This window comes from Crocuta crocuta, unplaced genomic scaffold (genome assembly GCF_008692635.1).
Source record: "Crocuta crocuta isolate KB4526 unplaced genomic scaffold, BGI_CrCroc_1.0 scaffold118, whole genome shotgun sequence".
NCBI classification, from domain to species: domain Eukaryota; kingdom Metazoa; phylum Chordata; class Mammalia; order Carnivora; family Hyaenidae; genus Crocuta; species Crocuta crocuta.
Window position 1 is genome coordinate 4,150,796 of NW_027551558.1, and position 27,765 is coordinate 4,178,560.

The 27,765-nt window shown below is 40.3% G+C and overlaps 1 protein-coding gene across 1 annotated transcript in view; it reads right to left on the reverse strand.

The window, feature by feature from the left end:
* Positions 1-20,838: 20,838 nt before the first annotated feature.
* The window catches only part of TMEM182 (transmembrane protein 182), a 54,389-nt gene continuing 47,462 nt past the window's right edge, over positions 20,839-27,765 (reverse strand). The window contains exon 5 of the mRNA XM_077749151.1: positions 20,839-21,059. Coding sequence (XP_077605277.1) covers positions 20,839-21,059 — 221 coding nt within the window. The remainder of the gene's footprint in view (positions 21,060-27,765) is intronic.

The following is a 27,765-nucleotide window of genomic DNA, read 5'->3' on the forward strand; positions in this document are numbered from 1 at the left end:
CCACTGTTTACATGGTGTGAAACAAACACAGTTACAAAGGCAAAGAGAAGAATATCCTAGTGACCAATTTATGGTCAAGTGAAAAAGAGGGCAAAGCAACCAGATGAAAATCAGTTGAGAACTCGTTTACCAGAAATAAGCACCATTGCTGCTGGCTACTTGATGCTATATGGGGTGTCACTAATAACGAATGCCAGTTGTATGACCTTCGAGAAGACAGTGGGTTCTTAGCAGCTCTGGACTTTTCTCTCCCCCACTGTTCACATCCACAATGTATCTCAGATTTATCCTCTCGCTGCCCTTCCTCCATCAATGGTTGGTTATAATCTCATGGTCTCTCAACATGAACAGCTTTGAGACCTTGGAGAGTTCAAGTCCCTTAAGGTCATGTTGCCCAGGAGCTGTCATCCGTTCCCCACCAAGCCCCAGAACTGCTTCTAAAACGTGCAGCTGCCTCATCCCAGCTTTAAAAGTCATCTCTGACCTCCAGGTGTCCTTGACAAGTTTCTAAAGTGTTTTAGGGACTTTGATTCCTTGAGATGTTAGGACTGAGGATGAGAAGGGGTTATCCATTTGGGAAATGGGACACGTGCACTGCAAATTACCAAGTGGGGCGGAGGGGACAGATGGAGACGGTACATAGGAGTTTCCACTGTGGAGTCCTCTGGAAAGCTTTCCCCTAGTTCATCTGCTGCTGTATTAAGCCCTGCCTTCTCTGCACATCCTTAACATGTTAGACCTACTTACCACATGGCATACACTAATGTCATTATGTGCTTTTATACGAAGTTCACACTTTAGCTGTCAGGAGTGATAACTGAGCATCATAGTTTTCTGTTTTGAAACTTAAGACTTACAAAACCCAAATCACACTGGGGAACTGTAAATAAACACAATGCCACCTATGGAGGCAGAATTGGATAATTAGATTTGTCAAGGAAAAGGGAATAAGACTTCGTGAATTTATAAAAGGTCATCTGAAAACATTAATTAGTATTTCTTATTAATACAAATTTCACTCGAAGGGGTTTGTAGCCCACAAGCCCATGAAATTCTATGAGGAATTTCTTCCTCCTCAAATATGAAGAGCAGAAACTATGTGTCTTGTTCATTTCCACTTAATTTTATTCTGATAAAATGAAAGTTTAAGTTAAGAGAGAGGACTGTCCCCCACCTGATACAGATTTGGCAACAAGGAGAGAGGAGAGGCTGACCCTGGGGCAGGGTCAGCTTCCTGGGTCAGTGACAGCCGCAGTCATACAGGGCCCCGCACTTGGACCTGTGCTTGGATTAGTGCTCTGCTCTTGAATTTCTTAATAACTTTTCAACGGTGAGCTCCTATTTTCATTCTGCACTGGGCGCCGCAGGTGACGCAGCCAGTCCTGCAGCGGGGAGATCTCAGGAGCCACTTGGTGCCTCCTTTAACCAGCAACTTCCCTGGAAGTCCCTGCCCAGGAAGACCCAAATCAGCCTGCACGTTTGGGTCTCCGGAAGCACGAGCGTGGGGCTAGAACCAAATCCACAGGAGGCGCTGACAGCCCCCCAGCCCCTCTTCGGCTACCCAGTCAAGTGCACAGCTTAGCCAGCCCCTCTGCCGCAGTGGCTTGTGGGTCTTTGCTCTGGCCTTAGAACCCACATCCCACAGCGGGTGCTGGTGGTCCATCTAGGTGGCGTCCCGACAGCTCCGGAGCCCGATAAATCAATGAACATTCAAAAAAATATTTAAAGCATAAAAGAGTCCTCACATTTTCAAAAGCATAAGCTCCACTCTATTTACGGCAGCCCATCATTCTACGGTCTATCTGTAGAAGTTAGTCAATGCCTTACGACCTTCGTGTTTCTGTTCTCTAATTCAAATTAAGAACAAATCATTTCTCTTATTTGCCTTAATGAGCCACTTTGTACTTCTTGACATTTTTGGAATTACAACCCCCTAAAATGAAGAAAAAAAAATCCACAAACTTCACCTTCTTATGCCGAACGTTTGTTTTTAAAACTGAATTGGGTTGGAACTAATGTCCTCAGAATTCTCTATTTCGTATGAAAAAATTAGAAACACCACAGGGTATCATAGAACTGGGAATGGAAACTACCTAAGAAGACAATTAACAGTGGAAGGAGGTACGGCAATAACACAGAGCTCTCATCCGTGGCTGTCGTTCATGAGCGGGGTAGGCAACATATTTCAACTAGAGAGCAAGATGATGCTAGGTTTATGTGTTGCACTCAAGAGAGGTCCTCTGTCTTTAACCTGAGCATGAAATTAAGTACATTTATAATAAGCCGTGGATCTGAGGAGCTTGGAAGAGCCATCATCCATCAGGATTCCTCAGTATAAAGCCAAGGACTGCACACCTTAGATCAGAGGTGGGTCCTGACATGATTGATGGCTGACTTGTGGGGGGTGCAGGGGACAAGGTAATAGAGATGGGGTTCCCTTCCCGCATCTTACTCCACATAGCCATGACTTCCAGTGAGTCCTTTGACAGATCTGGAGTCCATGTCCTCCTCTGTTAAAGGAGGGGTTGAACAGGCAGACCAGCACTGTTTCAGGAGTACAGCTTCACCTGGGGTGGGAGTACCTCCAGCACTTGGCTTTGTCCTTGCTGTTTATGGCACCTTAGGCAAGTTACGTAACCTTCCTAAACCTCTCTTTATTTCTCTGTAAAATACAAAGACAAAATCATAGCACTTACCTCATCAGATTTTTGTAAGGATTAAATGAGATCACTGTTTATAGCACTTAGGCCCCTGTCTGGCACCCAGTAAGCATGCAAAAACTTTTACCATAAAGAGATACCACCCCACCAGTATTAAAATGGCCTATGTCCAGAAAACCGACCACAGCAAAGGCTGAAGAAGATTAGAGCAACAGGAAGGCTCATTCATTGCTGGTGGTCCAGCGATGTGGGAAATAGTGCAGCCCCCAGGGAAGATGTTTTGGGCAGTTTGGAGAAGTTTCTTTTAAAACTGAACATACTTGAGGCACGTGGGTGACTCAGTCGGTTAAGTGTCTGACTTCAGCTCAGGTCATGATCTCCCAGCTTGTGGGTTCGAGCCCCGCTTTGGGCTCTGTGCTGACAGCTCAGAGCCTGGAGCCTGCTTCAGATTCTGTGTCTCCCTCTCTCTCTGCCCCTCTCCTATCACACTCTGTCTCTCTGTCTCTCAAAAATAAATAAACATTAAAATAAATAAATAATAAAACTGAACATACTTTTACCATATGACCTAGCAATCCTGCTCCTTAGTGCTTCCCCAAACATGCTGAAAACTTATGCCCATACAAAAGCCTGCACCCAGATCCTTATAGCAGCTTTATTTGTAATTGCCAAAAGTTGGACACAACAAAGATGTCCTTCAGGAGGTCAATAGATAAATAATAATAATAACAACAATAACAATAATAATAACAACAACTGTGGTACATCCACACAATAGAATATTATTCACTGCCAGAAAGAAATGAGCTATCAAGTCATGAGAAGACATGGGGGAAACTCAAGTGCATATTACTATGTGAAAGAGGCCATTTTGAACAGGCTACATACTGTATGATTCCCATAGTAGAACATTCTGGAAAAGGCAAAACTATGGAGACAGTGAAAGATCAGTGGGTACCAAGGAAAACATAGGAGAAGAGGAATGAGTAGGTGGAGCACAGAGGAATTTTAGGGCACTGAACTACTTTGTATGATACAAGAATGGTGGATACATATTATATATTTGTCCAAATCCACTGAATGTACAATATAGTGAGAGTGAGTGCTCAGTGTAAACTGTGGGTGCTGGGTAATAACAATGTGTCAGTGTCAATTCATCAATTACAACAAATGTACCTTGTGCTGGATGTTAATGAGGGGGGAGGCCGTGTGCATGGTGGGTGGGGGAACAGGATGTATTATGGAAATCTCTGTATCTCCAGCTTAATATTGCTGTGAACCGAAAACTGTTCTAAGAAAATAAAATCTATTAAAAAAAATTTTAGCTGTGGCGATTTTTATCAATGATCCTTTCTAGCTTCATTTTCTGATGGTATATGTAGCTGATATGTATTTGTTGAATGAAGTTACTGTTTCCCCAGCATTTGTGTTATCCTGGCCTCTGGTGGTGAATTTGTAGACATGCCATCATTCTCGCTACTGCATGTCACATTTCCATAGCACTTTTCCGTGATTTGGGTTTTCCCTGAGCTGTTACAATTATTGAGTCTTTCCTATCCCCCCACCCTCCACAATTGCTTCGTGTGCAGGTGATTGCTATTATTATCCTTAATTTCCAAAGAAGGAAAGAGGCACAATGGCTCCTTATCTAGGAGGTGTTATTTGGGCATAAATAACACCTTGGTGGAACAGGTGAGGCACAATTTGCATCTTGGCATTAAATTAGAAATAGACCCCAGGAATATTTTATTCTTGAAATAACAATCAGCAAGTGGAAAAGCCACTAACATTAACTAATGTCCCTTGGCTTTGTAATAACTTGGTAATACACTCAGAGTTCAAGGCACCTGTTTATAGACTGGACTATTTGGGACCCACCAGGGCCCTGAGCCTCTTTTACTGGGTGAACAGAGTGTTAAGGCAGCCCCATGGACTGAGCCCCCAAGAGCCTGGATCCTCTAACTCTTCACTACCATAGCCATGTAGGGCAAGTCCTTGAGACTTCATTGCTTTTTTTGTGGGGGAGGGGTTGTTGTTTTTTAAATTTGTGGAGTAGAGAAACACTCTCTGATTTTTCCACCTCCCAGGGCAAAGAAGGAAAAAAGATAAATGTGGCACATGCAGATAAAGAAGACAACTCCCAAAATGATGACTGGATCAGTGCTTCTTTCTTTAGGTGCGTTGTTACTCATAAAGGTCATCAATGGGTGATCCTTGAGGCTTAGAGTTACAGCCTAGGCAAAGTGGGGTCAGGGAATGACTTACAGATGTCTACAAAGAGCCACAGTGCTACCAGAGATGTGTTTAGATCTATATAATTCATGATGATCACAAACCATAGGTCAAGAAAGTAAAAACTGCAAGCGCCATCAAGGATTCGAAGCACTGAATTCTTGCTCAGTGCACGGGCATACTGTTCAAACAACAGGTCTACTAAATTGTTAACATAAGGCTAGCTAGGCTCCTTTGCTAACTCGGGCCCTGTTCACAAGAAATGGAATAAGCTTTATGTCACTGACTTAGCTGAGCCCACCTTGCTTAAGGTTACCCTCACCACTAATGGGTTAGATTAATATTCTGTGCCTCGTGATACCCTGAGAACGGTACATCATCTGTGTGGTATTCTTCCCCCAAATCCATAGCGCCGATCTGTCAAAACATCAGACAAAACCGATTGAGGGACACTGGACAAGGTGCTTGACCAGTATTCTTCAAAAGGGTGAAGGCCCAAAACACAAGGAAAAACTGAGGAAAGGTCACAGATTGAGAAAGCTAAGGAGACAATACAACCCAATGCAAAGTGGAGTCCTGGATCAGATCCCAGAACAGAAAAAGACACTGGAGGGAAGATAGTCAAGATTAAANTCTTGAAAGTTGCCTTTGGTTTCATGAGATGTTAACATTGGAGGTAGCAGGTGACAGTGTGTGGGGGGTTCTCTATCTTTCTAACTGCCTTGTAGATTTAAATTTATCTCAAATTACAAAGTTAAAAAAAAAAAAAACATGGTGTTCAATTTTCCAGTCCCCACACACAATTCCAGGGAGATGCCAGAGCCAGGACTGGATGTAGTGAGAGAGAGAAATGATAGCTAAGCTGTTTAAATGGATCCAAAGGGTCAAAATTAACATGGCTGTTATTTCTACAAAAAGCATATCCATAATTGATTTATACTAGACTGTGAACAAATAACAGAATTAGTTTGATGAGCTCCTGCCAGCAACTCTGATCCCTAACCCACCGCTCCCCCTCCAACCTTCCACCTGCCTGAGAAAGAAGAGCTCCTCCGTGAAATCATCACATCTTCCAATTTTTGTGTCAACTGCGGCAGAGGCACCAACCCTCTTCTTCTTACATTGTTCTCGTGAAGTATGCCGTTAGGGGCTCAGAATAATAAAGACCGCTGTCATAATTAAGCTCTGGGATGTATTTCAAAAGACTCACAGACATTAGAAATGAGAAAGACCCAGCAGGTCATCCAAGCCCGTCTTCCTGCCAGTGCGGGATGGCTGTGTGCAATTTGGCAGATCTGCTATCAGGCTATAAAAATTCTAAACTATTCAAAAAATTACCACATCGTATAAATTATGATAAAAAGTTTACCTTATTCCTGGGTGATTCTTGAGGTTAGGGAGAAAAAAAAAGTAAGTCATGAATAGCTCCCTAAAAACAATTACTGTCGTCCTATTTAGAAAATACTTTCCAAGGTGAAAATGTGGTTATTTTCTGTTCAGTGTGACAGTCTATGCTTATTGTTATGCAAGAGTTGCCTCTCTGCATCTGATAATTCAAAATTTAGCACTGACCCCAGCTGTCCCTCAAATGATATTATGAATGTGGTTTGCAATGGTTCCAACTTCTTCTGGCTTATATTGAAGTGCTGGTCTTGAACACAGTTGTATATGCTTCTGCCTTTGGCTCGGACCTCTTTGCCCCAGTGTCTACATTCATGGAGAATCAATTCTAGAGAAAAACCTTCCAAAGACCTTCCAAGAATGGTACTCAAACCACCACACCTGATCAAGTTGGGTGAGGCCTTTTCCAATCAAAATTGTGAAATGCCTGTGATATATCATCTGACATATAAATCCAGTAGAAAAGGGGCAGCAGCAACAAATACAATAATAATGACAGAAGGAAGTATTTTCAGTGCATGGAACTTGGAGGAAGATTGAGGAGAATCACTGAAATGAAGGGGTTAATTTACAACACAGAAATACATCCTTGAAATGTGTTTTGATTATGCACAAAGTGGAAACTTGGCAGAATAAAGGATGTAGGCAGATACAGTCCAATGAAATATGTGACCACTGTATCCATCAAGACCAGATGTGTATCTGTCACTCTTTCATGCTGGGCATTGGAAAATCGGGGCACAGCAACATGAAAAATGTCAATATTTTTTTCAGTTTTCTTGAGTTTTCTCTACTTTGTATACACAGTTCACCTTTGTATAATACATAAGAAAATGTAGACCTGTGTCCTATGAAATAAAAGGAGCATTGTATCAAAAACTATACCTAGTCCTTCTTTCCAACACCATATTGGTTGGGCACATCATGTCTATAATAAGTCATGGTGGAAACTCACGTTTAGAAGCATATCCCAAGAACCAGAAGTTCTACCTTTCAAACCCTCCTTTGCTCTTCTTTTAACATGGCTGCATGGAAAATATGTGCAGACAGGACCCCCTTTATAAGGGGTAAGTGTTCCAAAAATTCATTTGTTGGTTGGTTAAAACTTAGAACGTACTTTCCCAAAGCTCTGGGTTGTAAACAATAGCTTCCTTCCCAGGGCAGCTCACAGAAGCTCTTGAATTCATTATTAGAGCTGGTATCCTGGCCTTGAACACCTCTATATACAAAATGCTTAAAACGTATTTGCTGAAAGCCCCTTTAGTTCACACACCATTGGGGTTTAACGTCAGCAATCCACTTCCAAATCCAGAGTTCCTAGGCTGTAGGGTACAATTGGTCATTTGCATGAAATGGTTGTCAAAAATTGATTGTTCATGAAGTTTGAGGATTGTGGTGTTGAAAATAATAGGTAGAGGATTAGACACATGGAATTAGCAACAATAGTAAGACACCTACATCACTAATATAAGAAAGGAGGGTGCAGATTGGAAATCAAATATTCTTGGTCATGAACACTTAGATGGAACTGGGTGAAGAGTAAATCCTCAGCTGCCACAGATTTTTTGTTGTTGTTTTATTTATTCATTTTGAGAGAGAGAGAGAGAAAGCATGCACACAAGCAAGGGGAAAGGCAGAGAGAGAAGAGAATCAAAGCAGATTCTAGTCTGCAGCATGCAGCCAGACATGGGGCTCAATCCCACAAACTGTGAGATCATGACCTGAGATGAAGTCAAGAGTCAGATGCTTCACCAATTGAGCCTCCCAGGCACCGCTACTACAGCTTTCTTTTTTTAAAAAATTTTTAAAATGTTTTTTATTTATTTCAGAGAGAGAGAGAGAAACAGCGTGAGCAGGGGAGGGTCAGAGAGAGAGGGAGACACAGACTCTGAAGACAGGCTCCAGGCTCTGAGCTGTCAGCACAGAGCCCAACGCGGGGCTCGAACCCACAAACTGTGAGATCATGACCTGAGCCAAAGTTGGACGCTTAACCGACTGAGCCACCCAGGCGCAGCAGCTACAGCTTTCTTGATTCCCTCAACGGGAATCAAGCAATATGAATATACTTCCTGTTACTCTTCAACTATTACTCTTACAGGCAAAATGGAATGGCTCTACTGGGATGAGACAGCTGCCTCTGTTTTCTTTTTCTGTTTTGGTTGGCTGTCTGGGTTACCAGACTGAGGACAATTTGAGTCTAGTTTAAATGGCAGAGAGGAGTGTTCAAGCAGAATGCATGGTACAGGAAGGGAAAGTTACAAAAAGTGAAGAACACAACACATAAGGAACTAGGCTGCCTGGGGCCTGGAGGCTAGGAGGCTCAGAAGGGCACAGCGGTAACAGCCTCTGGATTTCATGGAAGCCATCTGGTGTTAATGGGACATGGATGGCTTCCTGACAAGCTGGCAAAAATCTTCATGTGTCTTCTGAAGGTCTCTGTCCCCCGAAGCCTTCTGACCAAGTATGGCCCATCACTCTCTCTACTGTTCCCATTACAACTGTTGATGTATCCTCTAGGTTTCTACCTCAACTTCTTCCAAATATCTTTTGATATGTCCCAATTTAAGTTGCTGGGAGGGCAAGAAAGAGGAAGTGGAGAGGAAGAAGAATCCAACTGCCCAACTTTTGCCCTGGGCTATCATCGTCTGTCATAAGTAGTTGGATAGGCTATGGACTAGCTGTCCTTGGGCCAGGAGCCCTCCCTTAACACAGTTAGCTATCCTGGTCCTGTGGCATAAACCAGGGACCTGCTTCCTAGGAAGTATAACAGGAGCCAGCTCTGTGACATTATTAGCACATTTTTTACGAAGTGTATTTCAACAAAGTGCATCAAGTGAGTAGATTCTTTTTTTTTTAATTTTTTAATGTTTTTATTTATTTCTGAGAGAGAGAGAGAAAGCGTGAGCAGGGGAGGGTCAGAGAGAGAGGGAGACACAGAATCTGAAACAGGCTCCAAGCTCTGAGCTGTCAGCACAGAGCCCAACACGGGGCTCGAATCCACAAACGGTGAGATCGTGACCTGAGCCGAAGTCGGACCTTCAACCAACTGAGCCACCCAGGCGCCCCGTGAGTAGATTCTTAATCCAGCAATGCTCAGTGTAGATGAAGGAACTAGCACTACCTGGTGAGAAACTTCAGCTACCACGTAACCTCCACCTTGTGCTTAAACTTGTCCTGCTGGGAACTGAAGGAATCACCTGCTAATTTGTATACATTGAAAGGAGAAGACAGATTCCGGTGTGTGTGCTAACTCTTGCTCTGCTCTCAGTCTTTGAAGGGATGACTTTTATTGTTATAAATGACCATAAATGGGTAACAAAATATTTATTTAATATAAATATTTACATGCTGCTTCTGTTTCTCCTAAGTCCTCAGTAAAAATGACCTTGCTCTGGGCCAAAATTTCACAGCAGCTTGATCCATTCATTTATTCAGCCATTCAGTGATCGTTTATTGTTCATTGTTTACTGAGTGCTGTGGACACTTCATCAGGGAGGATCGCCTGGTGATCCCTGGGCAGAGCTAAGTACCCAGACCAACGGGTCACCTAAAGCCAGAATCAGAGGGATTTCAAAAGCACAACCAGCTTTCCTGATGACGTTTTTGCAAAGATAACATGTGACAACCTGAGAAATGATCCAGCTGCCTTGTTTTTCAAGCTCTCTAAATGACTATTTATATTTCGCAGACAGAGAAAAAGAAGTAATGCCTTTCCTAAGATTAGGACATATATCAGCCATAAGTAGAAGCAGTGTCCTCATCTCCAATTTCCCATAAATACTAGCAATTCTATTGGTTTGTTCCCCAGGGATAACTCTATTCCGTGTGAACTGAAACAACTGTGACCCCTCTTTGATCATTTCTAGGGTAGCGATTTCTTCTCTGGGTTAACAGCTGCACAGAGTCATATCTCTTAACCAAGTCATATTCCAAAACATTTTTATTTCTCTAATCCTAAAACCACAAGTCACTGTTACCCAATGTATGTACTCGCCAAATCTTTTTGGAGGTTGCTTGTTTGCCTTCGTGAATGTTATGTGAAATATAAACGTTGCATGATAATGAGCGTGAGGCTTGGATCTACTCTTCTAATACTGAACACTAAACCACACTTCCAAATCTTGTCTGAGGCTGCTTAGGCAGGGGCAAAATGGTTTCTTTTCAAGAAACAATCTTCCAAGATCAATGATGCACAAAGTACTTTGGTTCGAAAAGAAGAGAAGAGAGGAAAGCAAAGAAAAAAGCAGCTCAGACTGGAGGGCATTAAAGTTGGGGAACTTTTTGAAGTTGTTCACATATGCAGTATCTACCCTTGACAGGTCATTTCATCCCATTTAGCACTTTTTCTTCTCCATGTTTCGAAGCTCTTAGGCAAATGGAGAAGGTAGGAAAAGCTACCAGATCTGATAATACAGTATATCAGACTGACAGCCTCACTGAATTTCCCCTGTGGTGCAGGCAAGACGCTGTTCCAAAAAGAAATCACGCAAAAGAAAGGAAAAAAGGCTCCTAGAGATCACGCCTTCACATTTAATTTCGGAGAAGAAGACCTGAAGCTGATTTCTGTTTAGATCAGTTGTGTACCAGTTGGAACACGGGTACCTAGCACTGCAAGTGCGGTAATATGATCTGAGCTTTAAATAGCTGCCAAATAGCCATGTGGTGACTGGCGCGGGCTACATGTTGCAATGAGAGCGATCTGTTTCAAAGTGAAGCCACATAACAAGGGGACAAGTAAAGCTGATGTGCAGGAGAGCAGTTTTTCATTATCTCTCTGTGTTTTCCTTTTATATGTATTTAAGTGTATTCCCCATTTTAAATGGGGACTGGTTCAATTTGGACTTTTTTTGGTGGGGAAGAGGGGTCAGCCCACCACATGTGGAAACCCACCCAAGTAATTTCTGAGCTAACTTCTCTTCTTTGGTGGTCTGTTTTCTCTGAAGGGAACATAATAGCACTATTGTCACCCCTTCCCCCAAGATTTTCTGGCTCTCATCACACTCCCAGGAAATATTATATAAGCAGAGGCAATGAGATGGAAGACCTCCCTGAGATGAATATAGGAAGGGGGGGTGGGGAAGGTACCCACTGATCTTTGAGAACTGAAGTTATGCAATCCTGGAGCAGAAATTGTAGCAACATGGTAACTCAAAACTATAATAACAACAATAACAGTAAGAGTGAGTAACATTTATTAAGCACCTACTCTGTGACAGACACTGTTCTAAATACCTTGCACAAACATCTTACTGTCTTTACTTTGTGGGTGAGGAGACTGAGGCATAGAGAAGTCAAGACCATGCTGCTAATAGTAGAACTCGGATTATAACCCTAGCCATCTCTCTCTGTCTCTCCAGAGCTCTCTCACTTCACTGGAAGTCCTCCATTCCTGCTACCCTAATTGGCGTTGAGTGGGAACTCTGTTAAAAGCCAGCAGAAGACTTGACATTACCCAATTATATTGCTTGGAGAATGGTCTCAGTATTTGAGGGCACACAGATAGGTTTTAGACTCAGAATTCCACTGTCATTCCCCTATCACATAGCTGGGTGCCCTCTCCGAAACCACAGGCAAAGGCTTTCAATAATAAAAACAGGAGGCGATTTCTGCAAGACAAGATCTGCTTTCTACATAGTGCACTTTCTATTTTGTCCCCAGAGTGGCATAAGCCATTAAAGTGCCCTCAGACTCCTACTGCCTCATTCCAGATTCTAGGTCACTAAGGTCACTGAACATGTCCTAGGGACCCTGGCATTCTGTACCATCCCATTTAATGTTTGAAGCCCAAAGACTACATCAAAGGGTATGGTCAATGGAGGATTTAAAAGTAGGTCACTTTGTGCAACTTGGTCTTCCATTCATGCAACTAACCCAACACATAGCCATTCACAGACATCTTTCTGTTTTTATTAAAATATGTTCAAAAACATTCCCATCCATTTTAGGGAGAAGCTAATTAGTATTACAGAAAGAACATGGAGATTCAGACACCTAAAACCACATCTCCAACCCTTCCTAGCTATATAGCGTTGGGCAAGTTACATACTCTTTCTGTTTCAGTTCCTTTAATGTCCCAGTGGAACAACAGATAATGTATGAAAAGCTACTGGCACATAGGAAGGGCTCAAAAATCAGAGCAATCACCATTTTTAATCTTGTCTTCATTTTCATTCAGTGGAAATTTAGAGAACACTCTTTATTCTCCTAATATGATTTTCAATTGTCCATAATTATTTAACTCACAATAACCTAGGTGGATGGTCACTATTATGCCTCCATTTTAAACTGCATCCACATAGAGAAAAAAATAGCAAAGTGACTCCAAATCCAGTGGGCTCTCTAAAGTGAAAGACTTGAACACAGGCTGGGTTGGCATGCTTTGGAGCTGTGCTGGCATAGCTGTCATTGAAAGAATGCAGTAATCTTTGTTTCAAGACCCCGATATGTTCAAGTGATAGCATTAAGTAAAAAACTAAGTTTACAAAACTTTATTCTGTATGCCCCCCCCCCTTTCTGGCTACCTATTAAAACTATTTACACCACTTGACTCTAGAGGTGGAATTATGGGTGAAACTTGTGTCTTTCTTTCTGCTTGTTTATACTTTCTGAATTATCTAATGAATATGTATTACTTTTGTAAAGAGGAACAGCTTGGAGAATTAAAAGAGTTCTTTAACATCTTTTTCTTTTTTCCTGTCCTATTGTGTCTGTGAATAGGCAGTAACAGACCTTGGAAACTGTATTTTTCTGAAAGCTTGATAGGTTGTGAAATTGTAGGCTTTGAGGTTCACCATTTTATGATTAAGATAACAACATTATAAAACAAGATTAATTTGGAAAATCTTGCTGTCTATAAAAAATCATGTGGACAGATAAAAGTATTAGAAATCATAAACTGTATTGGGGTGCCTGCACAGCTCAGTCGATTAAGAGTCTGACTCTTGGATTCAGCTCAGATCATGATCCCAGGGTCCTGAGATCAAGCCCCACATCGGGCTTTGCACTGGGTGTGGGACCCGCTTAGGATTCTCTCTCTCTCTCTGCTCCTTTCTCCTGCTGACACATTCTCTCTCTCTCTAAAATAAACAAAATAAAAAATAAAGAAATCATAACTGTATTGATAATACTATTGATCACTCTAAAACTACAGTATCTATTAGTGTAAGATAGTATCTACTAGCTCTACAGTATCTACTAGCTCCTTATTTCCGGGAGCTTGAGAGGTTTTACTGCTTGTGCTAGTGGTCAGTCAGGCCAATTACAGAAGAGTAAAAACAATTCTATACTCCCTTTATTTATTTTTTTAATGTTTATTTATTTTTGAGACAGAGGGAGACAGAGTGTGAGCGGGGGAGGGGCAGAAAGAGACAGAGACACTGAATCAGAAGCAGGCTCCAGGCTCTGAGCTGTCAGCACAGAGCCCGACATGGGGCTTGAACTCACTAGTCATGAGATCATGACCTGAGCCCAACAGACATCCAACCAACTGAGCTACCCAGGTGTCCCTCAATACTCCCTTTAAAAAATAAACTCCTCTAATTTTACTACTGATGAATTAAGAAACACAAGAATATCTTAGAATCCAAACTGAGTCAGTTTAAAAAATCCTCTTTCTGATCATTTATCAATGGTCTTTCATATACTATACTTTTCCTTTTATCTTTGAGTATTTTACAAGATCAGAAACCGACAACAAACAGTCAATGCAGCAAACAATGCAGACTCCAGATTCAGGGTTCTAGTTCAGTATCCGGAATGTGTTGATTATCCTTAAAACAGGAGGCCAAGGATTCCCATCATGTAAATGGATGGCTTTCTGACAGTCACCAGAATTTTTCTAGACTGGACTAAAACTAATGCCATCATATATACACAAGAAATCTCCTTCTCAAATACTTATCTAGAGGAGCAAGTCAGGGAGCATTTAACTTCATCAGCATGATGGAATCTTCTAGATAGGCAGCAACATACTGACACACTGAGTCTATTCCTACTCAAAATGTTAACAGATCTATATTTCTGCTGTGTTTACTCCCTGGGGCTTGATTCATATCTTGGCTAATAAGCAGTGAAAGGTATTACATTTGACCTATAGAAGGTGATTTGCTCAACTTTCTGCAACCCCAATGCCTAATGTTGGAACTAGTACATGGTAAATCTACAATAGGATTTTTTATTGTGTTTGTGGTTTTTTGTTTGTTGGTTTGTTTGTTTTGCCAACTGTAATGTAGTGAGTGCTTTCTCCATTCTGGGTTTCTTCAAATATATGACCCCTGTAAGCACACGTACATCAGCACGCTCCATGACCCATGATCATCGTTGTTTCCCGCACCATCACTCTCTTCTCTGGACAGAATGATTTTCAAAAGAGGCAAACTCGCTCTCATTTTCCCAGGTCTTTTTTTTTTTTAATTTTTTTTAATGTTTTATTTATTTCTAGAATAGAGAGAGAGAGAGCATGAGCTGGGGAGGGTCAGGGAGAGAGGGAGTCACAGACCAAAACAGGCTCCAGGCTCTGAGCTGGCAGTCAGCACAGAGCCCGACGCGGGGCTTGAACCCACGAACCGCGAGATCATGACCTAAGCGAAAGTTGGACGCTTAACCAACTAAGCCACCCAGGCGCCCCTTCATTTTCCCAGGTCTTAAGAGTGCTTTATCTGGATCTCACACTGCCTTCTCTCCAAGTCCATGACCCTTTTCTCTCCTTGAAGATAGACAGTCTTCTTCTAGAAGCTTCCCAGCATGCATTCTCTACATCCTCACCTCTCAGTAACTCCTCATACCAATCAGATCTGGCTTCTGTCCCCACCACTATGCCAAGTTCTGTCGTCATTGTCACAAGTAAACTCCAAGCTTCCACAGCCAGAGACCCCCTTTCTTTCCCTGTCACAGCCACCTTGCCAGCAGTGTAGGGAAATTACAAAACTCAGTCTCTTCTCAAAACATTCTCCCCACTGGCCTTCCCCAATACCACATTTCCTATCAACCCTTCCATATCTCTCCCTGGCTTCTCTTCAGGCTCCACTTCCAATGCAAAGAGAGTTCCTCTCTAAGCCATCCTTCCTCATGGCCTCATCTTTCCCAAGCTTTTCAATGTGGTGACTTCCAAATGCAAGTCTCCAGCTCAGATAGCTTACAACTATTATTTGCTGAATAAACAAGTAAATATTTTACATTAAGCTAGTTAGTCAAAGCAAGGTGGAAAAAGTTTTCAAAGTACAAGTTTAAAATCCAGGATTGGAATGCAGCTCTTCAGATACAGATTTAAAACCTTCACCACCACACCAGAGGATCTTCCCTACAAGTGATTCAGATAAGGAGTTCACGAGACATCCTGCTGTAAGGGCATTCGAAAAATGTATCAACCAAGGCATGCTGCTTTAGAAAGGAATTCTTTTACTTGGCAAAACTTATTACTATTAAATAAATATTCACTAACAGTTACCAATTGCTAGATATCAGTTATTAGAAGATGTTCAAAGACAAGGGCATTGCCATTAGGCATCCAATGGGTCAGACGTGACCAATCCATTGCACATGCATCATCACATACGTCCTGGATCCAAGGAAGAGAGACTCAGAGCACTCACTGAGTCTCCCCTGTATCCCTCACTCACCACTGGGACAGGCTTGCAACAGCATAAAGATAATATAAGCCCTCCCCTTCAGCAAACCTTAAGAGACCGAAAGACATTTGCATAAGTACATATGCATATATAAGAGAAATGTAGACCTTTCTTATGTACATATATACATCACAGATGTATTAAATATTTTATAAACATATACACATTATGCATATATGTGTGTGTGTATGTTCAGACCTACCTATCGACAAATGTATATGTAGTGTTATCCACATCCATTTACAAAACACACACACACACACAGGTTAATCCATCTTTCTGTTTGGCATCTCTCTAGGCATTTACATAAACCCATAAAATTCTTGAGAAAAAAGTTCTTGTATTGTGGGGGAGTGAAGATAATATATCAGTACCTCATATAGTGTCTGTATATGTCACACAAAAATATAAAGCAACAAGCATTATTCTTTATATGCCACTCTTTTTATCATTCTTTTTAAAGCTGTATTGTTCAAATACCTATTTGTTTAGATAGTTTTTGGTGACAATACAACTGTAAGCATTGGTGAAATTTGTTAACAGTGGCAGTCTCTTTTTTGAATAAATGGACAAAGAAATGTTAAGAAAAAAAAAAACCCAATTGCCAGCCACATAAAGGGAGAACTATCTACATTTTTAGTGAATTATGTCATAATAACTCCTGGACTCCCAGAAGAATGAGAATATTAAAATTTTTGCTGTGTGTCTATGTATTTCATTCCAGTGAGCCTTCCCTCCCCTACATTATCTACATAACACTCAGGATCAGTACAGGATGTCTGTTACTCCAACCACACTTATTTCATAAAGCCAACTGAGACTATTCCTATCATTTGTGAAAACAAGAAAAATCATCACTTGAAGAATTCAAAATCATTCTAATGTATTTACTTATAGATAGATGACTTTATAAATAGAATAGAATGGTTAGACATAATATATGATTCTCCATATCCAAAGACACATCACTTTAGAAAGTTCAACCAGCCAGTTGCCCCTGTTGTTCACAGCCATGGTGACACACTAGTGGGAGAAATGGCCCTTGAGAAGCCAGAGTGGGACTCTTAGTACTTGTCTACTGTCATTTCAGACTTGTCCTCTCTACTTCTCACCCCCACAGACTGGTCCAGGCTGATCTTAACGGTCCTGAAGACAGAGGTGCCAGCACTTGTGTTGGCTGAGCTAGCTCAGAAACTCTAAGCTCTAGTAGGACCTTTGTGCTCTCTTTCCTTTTACCCTGCCAACCAAGTTAAATGTTCCAGCTTCTTTTATGCTTATTACAATATGTATGATGTTTAGTATTTCCTCACCCTCCTTGGTTGTTAACAACTAATACACTGTCTTCCTAAGTTTTTGTTGGAATTTCTGTGCCTACTCTGGGTCATCACCAAGGAAAGGTCTCTATGTTGTACACGCCCCCTCATTCCTGGTGGCATTTCACCAAAATCAAACTGGGGACCCATCCTCTTACTCGATATATTACGTTCCACATAAGCCCAGTACTATAGATCTTTCTCTACAATGCTACCTTCCTGCAGATGTATGTACAGCTTATGTTTACTGGCACCTCATATCTGTCTAATCCTTATGACATTCTAAGCCTCTTTGTAAGCCTAATTGGGTTACTTTTCATGAAAATCTAAGTCAAATTATTTATTGAACTGAATAGACCATCATCAATTGAGTAGAACAGTTAAAGTGGTACTCAGGCACATGCAGCTATATTACTGTCTCCTGAGAGAAACTGATTTGTAAAATTTTACTTATCTCAATTACATGGATTTCCATCACTCACTTTATCTCTTTCTATCCAAATTTATAATTCTGGGTAGGTACACACACACACACACACACACACACACACGTGCACGCGCACGCACATACATGTTGATGTTGGATACACAGATACACAGATAGATAAGTACCAAATACTGACACCTCATCCATCATGTATCTTTCTAAGTGTATTTAATATTCAAATTCAATAAATACATTTCATACATTAGTCAAAATAGTGACTACATGACCAGGAATAGCACATCTAGTAGTATTTTTTTTTAAGTCCACCCCCAAACTGAACACCAATATTCAGCTTCTCTGTATGGTTTTTCCATCCAGTTCCAGTGCATGTGCCACCTGCTGCCTGACCGAATTGCACCCCTGGAACAAATACAGTATGGAAGGTCACAGCTTTCCCCAAGTCCAAGGGCACAACGCACTGCCCTCCCACTTCACTCCTTCTAGGATTTCACCAGAAACATACCTTATTTGTTACACTGAAACTTTATGATGCAAAATCAATACTCTTACAAAGGGCTTTGACATGTTATTTGGAAACTGCTGAAAATTAATCAGGACACCAAATAGAGACAAATATACTATCCCAAGTCAGAGATGAGGCCGTTACAAGAATATACTGCATATTTCTGCTTTTTTAAAGTATATTTTACTTATTGACATAGCACACACAACTCACCTTCTTTCCTTCCGCAGATTGCTGGTAAGTAGATTGGGAAATGCATCTGAATTAATGTGATTGATGCATTACAACTATGAAATACTTCCAAAGTGTGTATCTGTGTAAAAGTGTCATACACATCAGATATTCAGCCAATTGCCTTGTGATAAATATATGGTAGCCGCATAAGTGTATTAGAAAATGAGGATAACCATCTGAAATTTATAAATATTCAAACCTTTACTGAAAGCAGCTTGTATGTGAAATTTAAATGACATATAATACACCAGAAAAAAGGCTCCATTCCAAAGTTCTACAAAAAGGAATTGTATTTACAGATGACATGAACTAATCAAATACATCTAGCATCGTCTGGAAAACTTAATGGCATGCCATAACTTAATATCACAGCAAATATGCATAACAGAACCCATAATTATTTTTCTAATAATCAAGCCAAAAGCAAAGAAGTAAATGGAGCAATATAAAAATGAAAACAGAAAAGGGCAAAGGCAAGTATCACAAAAAACGTTTATGATATAACTCAGATGGCTCGAGAAACCAGTTAAACCCCGGAAGCTTTTTCTGTGTGTGTCTTGTATTCTTGTGTTTCATTTTTATTACAGGCGAATCCTATCTGTCACTAAACACTAAAATGCCCTCATGATTCTGCAGATACCTCAGACGGGGGCGACCCCTCCACAAATCCCTCCCCCTGAAACAGGTTAATGGAAAGGACAGATGTGTAAGGAGACAGGCGACCTCTCCATTAGGGCAGCTGCGGAATGGAAAGCAATAGCCCCTCTATCCCACAGCATCTTCTCAGTGGTCACTTTTAACATGTCCCCGAGTCCTTAGGTATTCACAACAGCTGCAGAGTAAAATGCTGTGCCCAGAACAAAGCTCGCACACCACGCCGGTTCTCTGTTCCCTCACCAACACCAAACTGCTCCTTGGTGGAGGTTTCCAAAATGCAAATGCAACCTGGGCTTCTCAGATGGATTTGATTTCAATCAAAATTAGTGCCAAACAAACATCTTTGATATGCAAAACGTCTACATGTCTACACTAGCAAGTAAGAAAGAATTATCCACCAACCAACACAAAGTTTTCTTCCGAGAGGTAAAAGGAAATGGAGGGTCTGTAAATGTTAATATACCTATGGTAAAGATGAAGAAACTGACAGACAATAATTAAGGGAATCAAATTATCAGAAGAACTATAACCCATAAAATCTTGGGAAAAGTTACTATTTCATAGTCTTTAATAAAGCAATGCTATTATTTCATATGGAAATATTTTGAAAGTTTATAGCTAGTGCATATTAAAAGCACATTTCATCAATAAATTTTCACATGCTGAACATATTAGCATATAATTTTACATTGGAATTTTAAAATATCAAACAGAACTCTGTACTAAGCTAAGGTGTTTGGCTGTTACATATTTTCAACCATATTACACATTACAATTAATCCACTGAGCTCACAAAAACTCAGTCTGCATTATAGGTAATTTGGCGTACAGATTTGCCACTTTTTTTTTTTTAATATTTTTTATTTATTTCTAGGAGAGAGAGAGAGAGACAGCGTGAGCAGGGGAGGGTCAGAGAGAGAGGGAGTCACAGACTGAAACAGGCTCCAGGCTCTGAGCTGGCAGTCAGCACAGAGCCCGACGCGGGGCTTGAACCCACGAACCGTGAGATCATGACCCAAGCGAAAGTCGGATGCTTAACCGACTAAGCCACCCAGGCGCCCCCAGATTTGCCACTTTTAAACATAGTTTAAGGTTTATGTAAGCATGCACCATTAAGTAGCCTAATTGATTGAGTAAGTAACCAAACTACTATTGGTGAGAATGTGGAATATGTACGCATTCTCAGTCTGGTTGTGGCCCATTTTAACTGATGTGTTTGCACCGCACATGCCCGAGCACACTGCTATCTATTTTTAAGTCATGACTAATTGGCTCACAGGAGTAAGTGAATGTATATGTGGATATGCTTCTGTGTGGAGAAGTGGAGTAAGTGCTCTGACAACACTTGTTTTCCATTCTTAATTATTCTCCAAGGATTTTTTGTTAATAGCAGCAGAAGTGAATGCCAAGAAGGAAGTTTTAAATCAAAGCTTCATTGGCCCAGGTGGTGATGTTATGCCATTAACAGGCCTTTGTGACTTGTGAGAGCTCTAACAGGTGCAATGAAAAGGAGGCCCATGTTATCTGCTCCTTACAGAACTAGGTTCTTGATAGCACCTATGTAAGATGGACACAGGTGGATATTGGGAAAGATTCAGGGACCTTTCTATTAGGGGAAATCACAAGTAAAATACAAAAGTAAAATTCAAATAGCAACTAAAAGGCTCATCAACTAATTCTACACTGGGGTCACCAAAACAAAATGAAAAACAAAAATGCTCTGTTTTAAAAACCTCTCGAGAAAACATGGGTGGCAAAAGTTCGATTAATGATGTATCTGAATATGCCGTCCAATAACTAGAAATAGTAATCCAGCTAGCAAGGAAAAAAATATCCCCGCTGGGGCCAGAAAAAATGACCAGCCATACAGAACAGAAGGGGTGAACTCCAAGCAGTCTCTCATTTTCATGTTTTTGTAGCCTTCCATGTCAGCCACTGCCTGGACCCAGATGACATACAGCATCACCACCAGGGAAAACAGGATGCCTGGGAAGGACAAAACAAAAGACCTTTAGCCTTTATGAAGATGTTTTCCCAAGAACGCTAACCAATCAGGTGCCTGATGATATGTCTCTAAATAAATATCATTCTAGCCAGGTCACTTACTTTGTGTCAGACATGTTATTATGTGTTTTACATGCATATTGTTTATCTTTAAGTTTCAAAGCACTGAGATGAGAGCTATGGCAACATAAGTACAATGGCAACAGATGTCATTGTACTTATTGAGTACTTACTGTATGCCAGGATCTGTATTAGGTGTTTGTAAACTTAAGAGTCAAAAATCCTGCCTAGTGGAATTTCTTCTAACATTTCCCATCTGTACTGTATGTCTGGTTTGGGGTGAGCATGGTAACACATTATTGATTTCAACATATACAGTAAACTGGTAAACATAGGTCCCATTAGCCCTCGGTTCTAACTAGTAGTTTTCAGAGCTAATTTTTAGCTCAGGTCTTTCCAACTATGGATATATTATTATAACACAGCTGACTAGTGCTACAGGTAATTCTGTCAATGAAAACAGAAGGCAAAGTAAGTACCAGCCACCACCAGAGATGAAAGCACTAGATGAATGTAAAAGAATATACATGATTCTTTCAGACTGAAATATATATGGTAAGATTGATTATAGCATCAAGGAAACATTGCCTGGAAAAAGTTCAGTGGAATACAAAATCACACGTTTAAGAGCAAGAGCCTTATTAAACAAAAGAAAGGGAGGAAGAAGAACGCCAGGAGGGAGCAATGTGGCAGGAGAGCTTCATGGATGCTAAAATTTGAGCACGCCACAAAGCATATACTTTTCCATGTGGCCACTATTGAGAGACCAGAATGGAGCGGCACCTCTGTGCTGAGCTGCAAACCCAGGTGATGCTGACTCACTGGTGAGTCAGTGACAGATCCCAAAGATGAATGAAGCAGCCTGAGGGATTCAAATCTGTCCCTAAGCAAAATATACTTGAGGTCGTTTGCTAGCTGTTCAAAAGTTCAATCCAAACCTGTCAAGGACCTATTATAGTCTTTGAATTAAGGAACAGAACCATCAAGCATAAAATCTCCATATTCTAATTGCGAGTCAGCCTGAAAGGTAAACAGAACCCTGTGACTGGGCGCAGAGGCATGTTGGCAGGACACAGTAGCTTTTAAGAGCCTAGCCATTAATCACCTTTCTCCACTTGACTGTGCTCCTACAGTATTTAGGATGTCCTCTTTTTTGTGGGCCATCAATTGCATGAAGAATCTTGAGAAGCACTCGCAAAAGAAGAAGGCCTCATAAATATGTCGAGGTGAGTCGCAAACTTTCTCATAATCGTGATACAAAGCACAGAGCAATGAAGAATCAACATAGATGCTTCACTAATAGGAAACATCCTTCACACTGAGGTCTGTAATGTAAATGCAAATATGGGAGCATGGAAGAATGCAATTTAACCACCGAACAACAGCGATGTCAGAGAGAAATAGTAAAGTCATAGCCGGCGAGCAGATTCCTCGCCGAGCCGTACCTCAGATGTTGACAACAATATGGCAAGGCCATGTGTTGTCGAGCAACTCTGTGCATTTCAATACATTTTCCTGCAAATATATAGACACTGTTCTTTCTTGATGTAAAAGTTTGGCTTAGTTATTTGCATACCATTTGCCTTATGCAAACACACTGCAAACCTTTGTTATTATTTGCTGATACGTTTTTTTATCGCTCTTGTGTCATGTGAATCTCTTGTGCTTTCAGATATTTTTATTAGAAAAAAGAAAACTGCCTTTGTGAAAAGCCAGTAGCCTTATTTGTATTTCCTTTCAAAAGTTACAAGACTCATTACTGAATTTAGAGTGTTCAAAAAAATGCATTGCAGGCAATCATGTGGATGATTTTTTATAAGGAAGAATTATACTTAAAAACTTCTGTTATTTAAGAGCATTTGGGTCCTTTAAGCAATGAAAATAGGCATTTCTATCACACAATCTTTAACTTGTTCACCACTTGAAGATACTGTCCATTTAATTCACATCATATCAATTTATAATTATATTTTCCCATGGGGTAAGACAGTGTTTCCCTACCTACTAAATTGCCTGTGTTGTCTACCAGTGTGTGTATATGTGCATGTTATACACTTGCACACAGAGACAGAGACAGACAGAAAGAATATGAACTAGCAGACATTGAAAAGTAAGAACTTATGGTGAGGAGTCTGCTAAGATGTCTGGCTAACAGAGGAGTCAGGAGACTGCAACAGAGAGGTAGATGGATCAAACAAATAAATATGTTGAGGTTAACTGGAATCATGTTCTTCACTGCCTGAAAGAGGAGTTACAAATTTGAAAAGGGGGAAATCTAGAATAAAATTTATTGTATTTGTTTGGAATCAAATGTATAAGTGAATTTATGGTTCTAGGTAGACAGATAGATGATGGATAGATAGATAAATAGATAGATGATAGATAGATAAGGTATAGGAGTAAAAGTGTGTTTGTGTGTGTATGTGTGTGTGTGTTAAAATATACCCATGTGTATATACCTACATATATTACTTGGCTCTGTTCCCTGAGAGGGTCTGGGAGCAATAACACCCCAGTAGCACGGAGCACACCAAGTGTCCAGATCTTAGCTTCTAAATATCAGACACCAGGCATCTCAAAGAAATAGCTATATCCAGTCTGGGACAGAAAGTACCAGATAAGTCAGGAACATCAGACGTGCTCGAGGAATGGTGGGGGTGTTTCAGGAGTGAGCTTCAGGGGTTTCCCAGCCAGTTCTGAGGCAATGTGACTATCAAACAATAAATGATAATGGTACATTATACCTCACTGAATAAAATAGAAATCTATGAGCCCACATTGATATAAATAAATGAATAAATAAATTAGCAGGGAGAAGGGAAAGCTTTTCCTTATAGAATGCTAACTTATAAATGTAGAAGGAATAGTTGAATTAGAAATCACCATTTGGCAATCATTTAAGTAATAATTCAGGCAAGAAACAAAAATGGGTGCTAAAACTTGTAAATGAAATGTAGATGAGAAATAAATATTTACACAGGATCAAAGCCTCTTCCCACAAGACACTTATCAATTTGAAAAGGGGCAAACAGTAATTTTATACTGAAGAAACCTAGCAAATATTACCTTATTCAAATGATCAAAGTGAACATCACCAGTGGCATGACATATTGATGTCACTAACCACCTCATCAGGTACAATGAGAATAAAACAGCATCACTGCTATGATAGAGCCAAAAGTGAAGAGCCTAAATCCAATCATAAGAAAACATCAGACACACCAACTTAGGAACATTCTAGAAAATCACAGGCCTGTACTCTTGTAGAGTCAAGGTCATGGAGGTCTACGTAGGACTTATTCTAGTCTGATGGAGATTCAAATGACACAACTACTAAATGCAAAGCAGCTTCCAGGAATGGATCCTTTTGCTGTGAAAGGCATTATTGAAATGGGTAATGAAACATGACTGGAGTCTCTGGGTGAAGAGACTTTCAACTTCAATGTAAACCTGAAAATATTAAAAAAAAAAAAAAAAAGAATGAATACTAGAAAAAAAGCATGCTGGGACTCTGTGGCTATGTGTGTTAGAAAGAGCTCTTGCTGCACCCATCAGTCCGATGGGTGTGGGGGGGGAGGGAAGGGTGATGGGCATGGAGGAGGGCACTTGTGGGGATGAGCACTGAGTGTTGTTGGAAACCAACTTGACAATAAACTATTTATTAGAAAGAAAGAAAGAAAGAAAGAAAGAAAGAAAGAAAGAAAGAAAGAAAGAAAGAAAGAAAGAAAGAGCGAGCACCTGCTGGGAGAATGGGAGGAAAGTATGTGTGTTCATATACCCAGCAGGACACGTCTTCTTTCGGCGGCTTTATTTGTGACTATTAATGAACGGTAACATTACTGATCTGGTCCAGCACCAGTGGAGAGTCTCATCTGGGAGAGTACTAATGGCAAGATAGTATGGAAAAATATTATTATCCTATGATATCTTAAAGGACTCTCATTCATGAAAAAATAAGTAGAAACTGTCTTGAGTAATAAGTAATTTTCATTTCAAGCTCACTTGCCACTGTGATTTTAGCAGAAATAGAAAATATTGCTAGTATTTAGGTAATAATTTTTAAATTAAGTTATATTTGTTTGGTCATATTTTGAAAGCATGGTTTATTTCCAATTAAATTTAAAAATACCTAATTTTTTGAAGACCAACAAAAATTCATGAAACAGCTCACTGGAGGCAAAATCAAAGTAAGGTACCAAATCCCATAAAGATCTGTGATAAGAAAACCATGGACAATTAAGTCAAAAGAACATGTTGGCTCCCTTATTAATTAGCAGTGTGAGGAAGAACCACTAAATTTACGATTTCACATGGATTCTCTAATGAAATTGAAAACCTTTCCCTCTATATATCAAGAATTTAGGGAGTCTTCATGGCTCAGTCCGTTAAGCAGCTGACTTGATTTTGGCTCACGTCATGACCTCATGGTTCATGGGTTCAAGCCCTGCATGGGGCTCTGTGCTGACAGCATGGAGTCTGCTTGGGATTCTCTCTCTCTCTCTCTCTCTCTCTCTCTCTCTTCTCTCTCTGTCCCTCCCTTGTCTCTCTCTCTCCTCTCTCTGCCCCTCCCCTGCTCTCTCTCTCTCTCAAAAATAAATAAGTAAACATTAAAACATAATAAAAAACAGATATCAAGAATTCAATTAAAAAAAAAAGAATTTAGAAAGCATGTCCTCTGAAACAAAGGTCACATAAAATGTAGTCACAACTACCCATTAGGAACACAACAGCTAATGATAAACAATATGGAAATGATCATAATGTGGAAAAAAAAGTACAGAAGAATTTTCCCCAATGCCATGTCACAGACTAAAAAATAAAACTTTATGTCCTCAATATTTCATAGAAACAAGCAGGGAAGAAAATAAGACATACTATGGAGATTTTGTATACGATTTTATAAAAACCAAGTTTAAAAATGCAGTCCTAGGGAAAAGTTAGCCACAGAAATGGAAACTCTTCAAAAAGACAGGCAAACGTCAAACCCCTATATATACTTCCCTAGAAACAGACATACCTGTATTAAAAAACTAAAGCCTTTTGGAGTTACTGAAAAATTATAAACTTCATCTTTAACTGCTTAGATGTAACTGAAGTGCCTTTGAAATGTGTTTGACAACTTGAATCTCGGACAGCCACTGGTTACTTGGTGAAGAATCATAAACCCAAGATGCTTCCACCAGTCTCCTGTATCATGCTTCCACACAGATTCAGTGGCAACTCACTTCAGCTTTTATGGGCCACCAGAAAGGTCACGGAATTCCATAATAAAAAAAAAAAAAGCATTATGAAGAAAGTTAAAGTGAACAGTAAATTAGAATATTAGAATTAGAAACCAATAACCTTTCCTCTACCTGGAGGATGACTGTACTCTAGAGCCAGGGCAATATTCAGCAAGGGCATCTACACAGAACTAGATGGTAAGCTTCAAAAAGTTTTAGGATGGGACGCCTGGTGGCTCAGTTGGTTAAGTGTCCGACTTCAGCTCACATCATGATCTCATGGTTTGTGGGTTCGAGCCCCACACAGGGCTCTGTGCTGACAGCTTGAAGCCTGCTTTGGATTCTGTGTGTGTCTCTCTCTCTGCCCGCCACCCTCCAACTCCCCTTGTTCTCTGTCTCTCCCTCTCTCTCAAAAATAAATAAGCATAAAAAAGTTTTTTTTTAGGATGATAGCTTCAGCTTGCTTCTTGCATCTATTTTCAGAAGATGAAAACAGGGTCTGCAATAGTTAACTGCCACAAGCCCAAAGTAACCTATGGCATAACTCAAATGGACACCCTGATACACCCTGATTAGCAGGTATTACACACTAGGCTGAAGACATTCAAAAAACATACTACAATAGGAAAAACATTCCAAGGAGGTGGTGGGAGATGAGGTTACTTTTCCAGGTGAAGGTCCCTGGAGGGCAGGGAGAGGGTTCATGCCAACTATAGAAATGAAGAAAAAATCTGGAGTGTAGGTAAGCATACAGAGGATAGTATGGTAACTGTGGGTCTGCCATGCCCAGAAGAAAGAACAAAAAGGAAACAAAAAGCAATGTATTTACTATCATTTTCTAAAATGAAACACAGCAATTGGTAAGAAAACACATAATGAACGCCTTCTTAGATCTGCATAGGGACACTGAACAACATAACAGACAATGTCCCCACAAGGGGCTTTTGCAGAGGATCCACAAACAGTCTTCATACAAATATTTTTTAACTTAGCCCATACTAATATTTGAAGGTATTATATTAAGCCCCAATGGTTTGAAGGTTGTTCCAATGGGTAAAAAGCATTCCAGGCTCATTGTTTCTCTTTCTTATTTTTTGGAAACTCATTATTTCTCTTTCTCATTTTTAAAACTGAGGTATAATTCACATAGAGCAAAATGTACAAGTTTCAAGTGTATGGTTTGATGAGCTTTGATAAATGTAAACATCAGTGTAGCCACAGTCCATTAAAAATAGAACATATTCATCACTATCACTACAGAAAGGTTCTTCATGCCTCCTCCTAGCCCTCACCCAAAGCATCTGTCACTGTAGCAGAGTTTTGCCCTTACAGTTCCATAGGAATGAGAGCATGATGTCATGTAGTTTTGTCTCTGGCTGTTCATACTCAACATGATGACTGAGAAG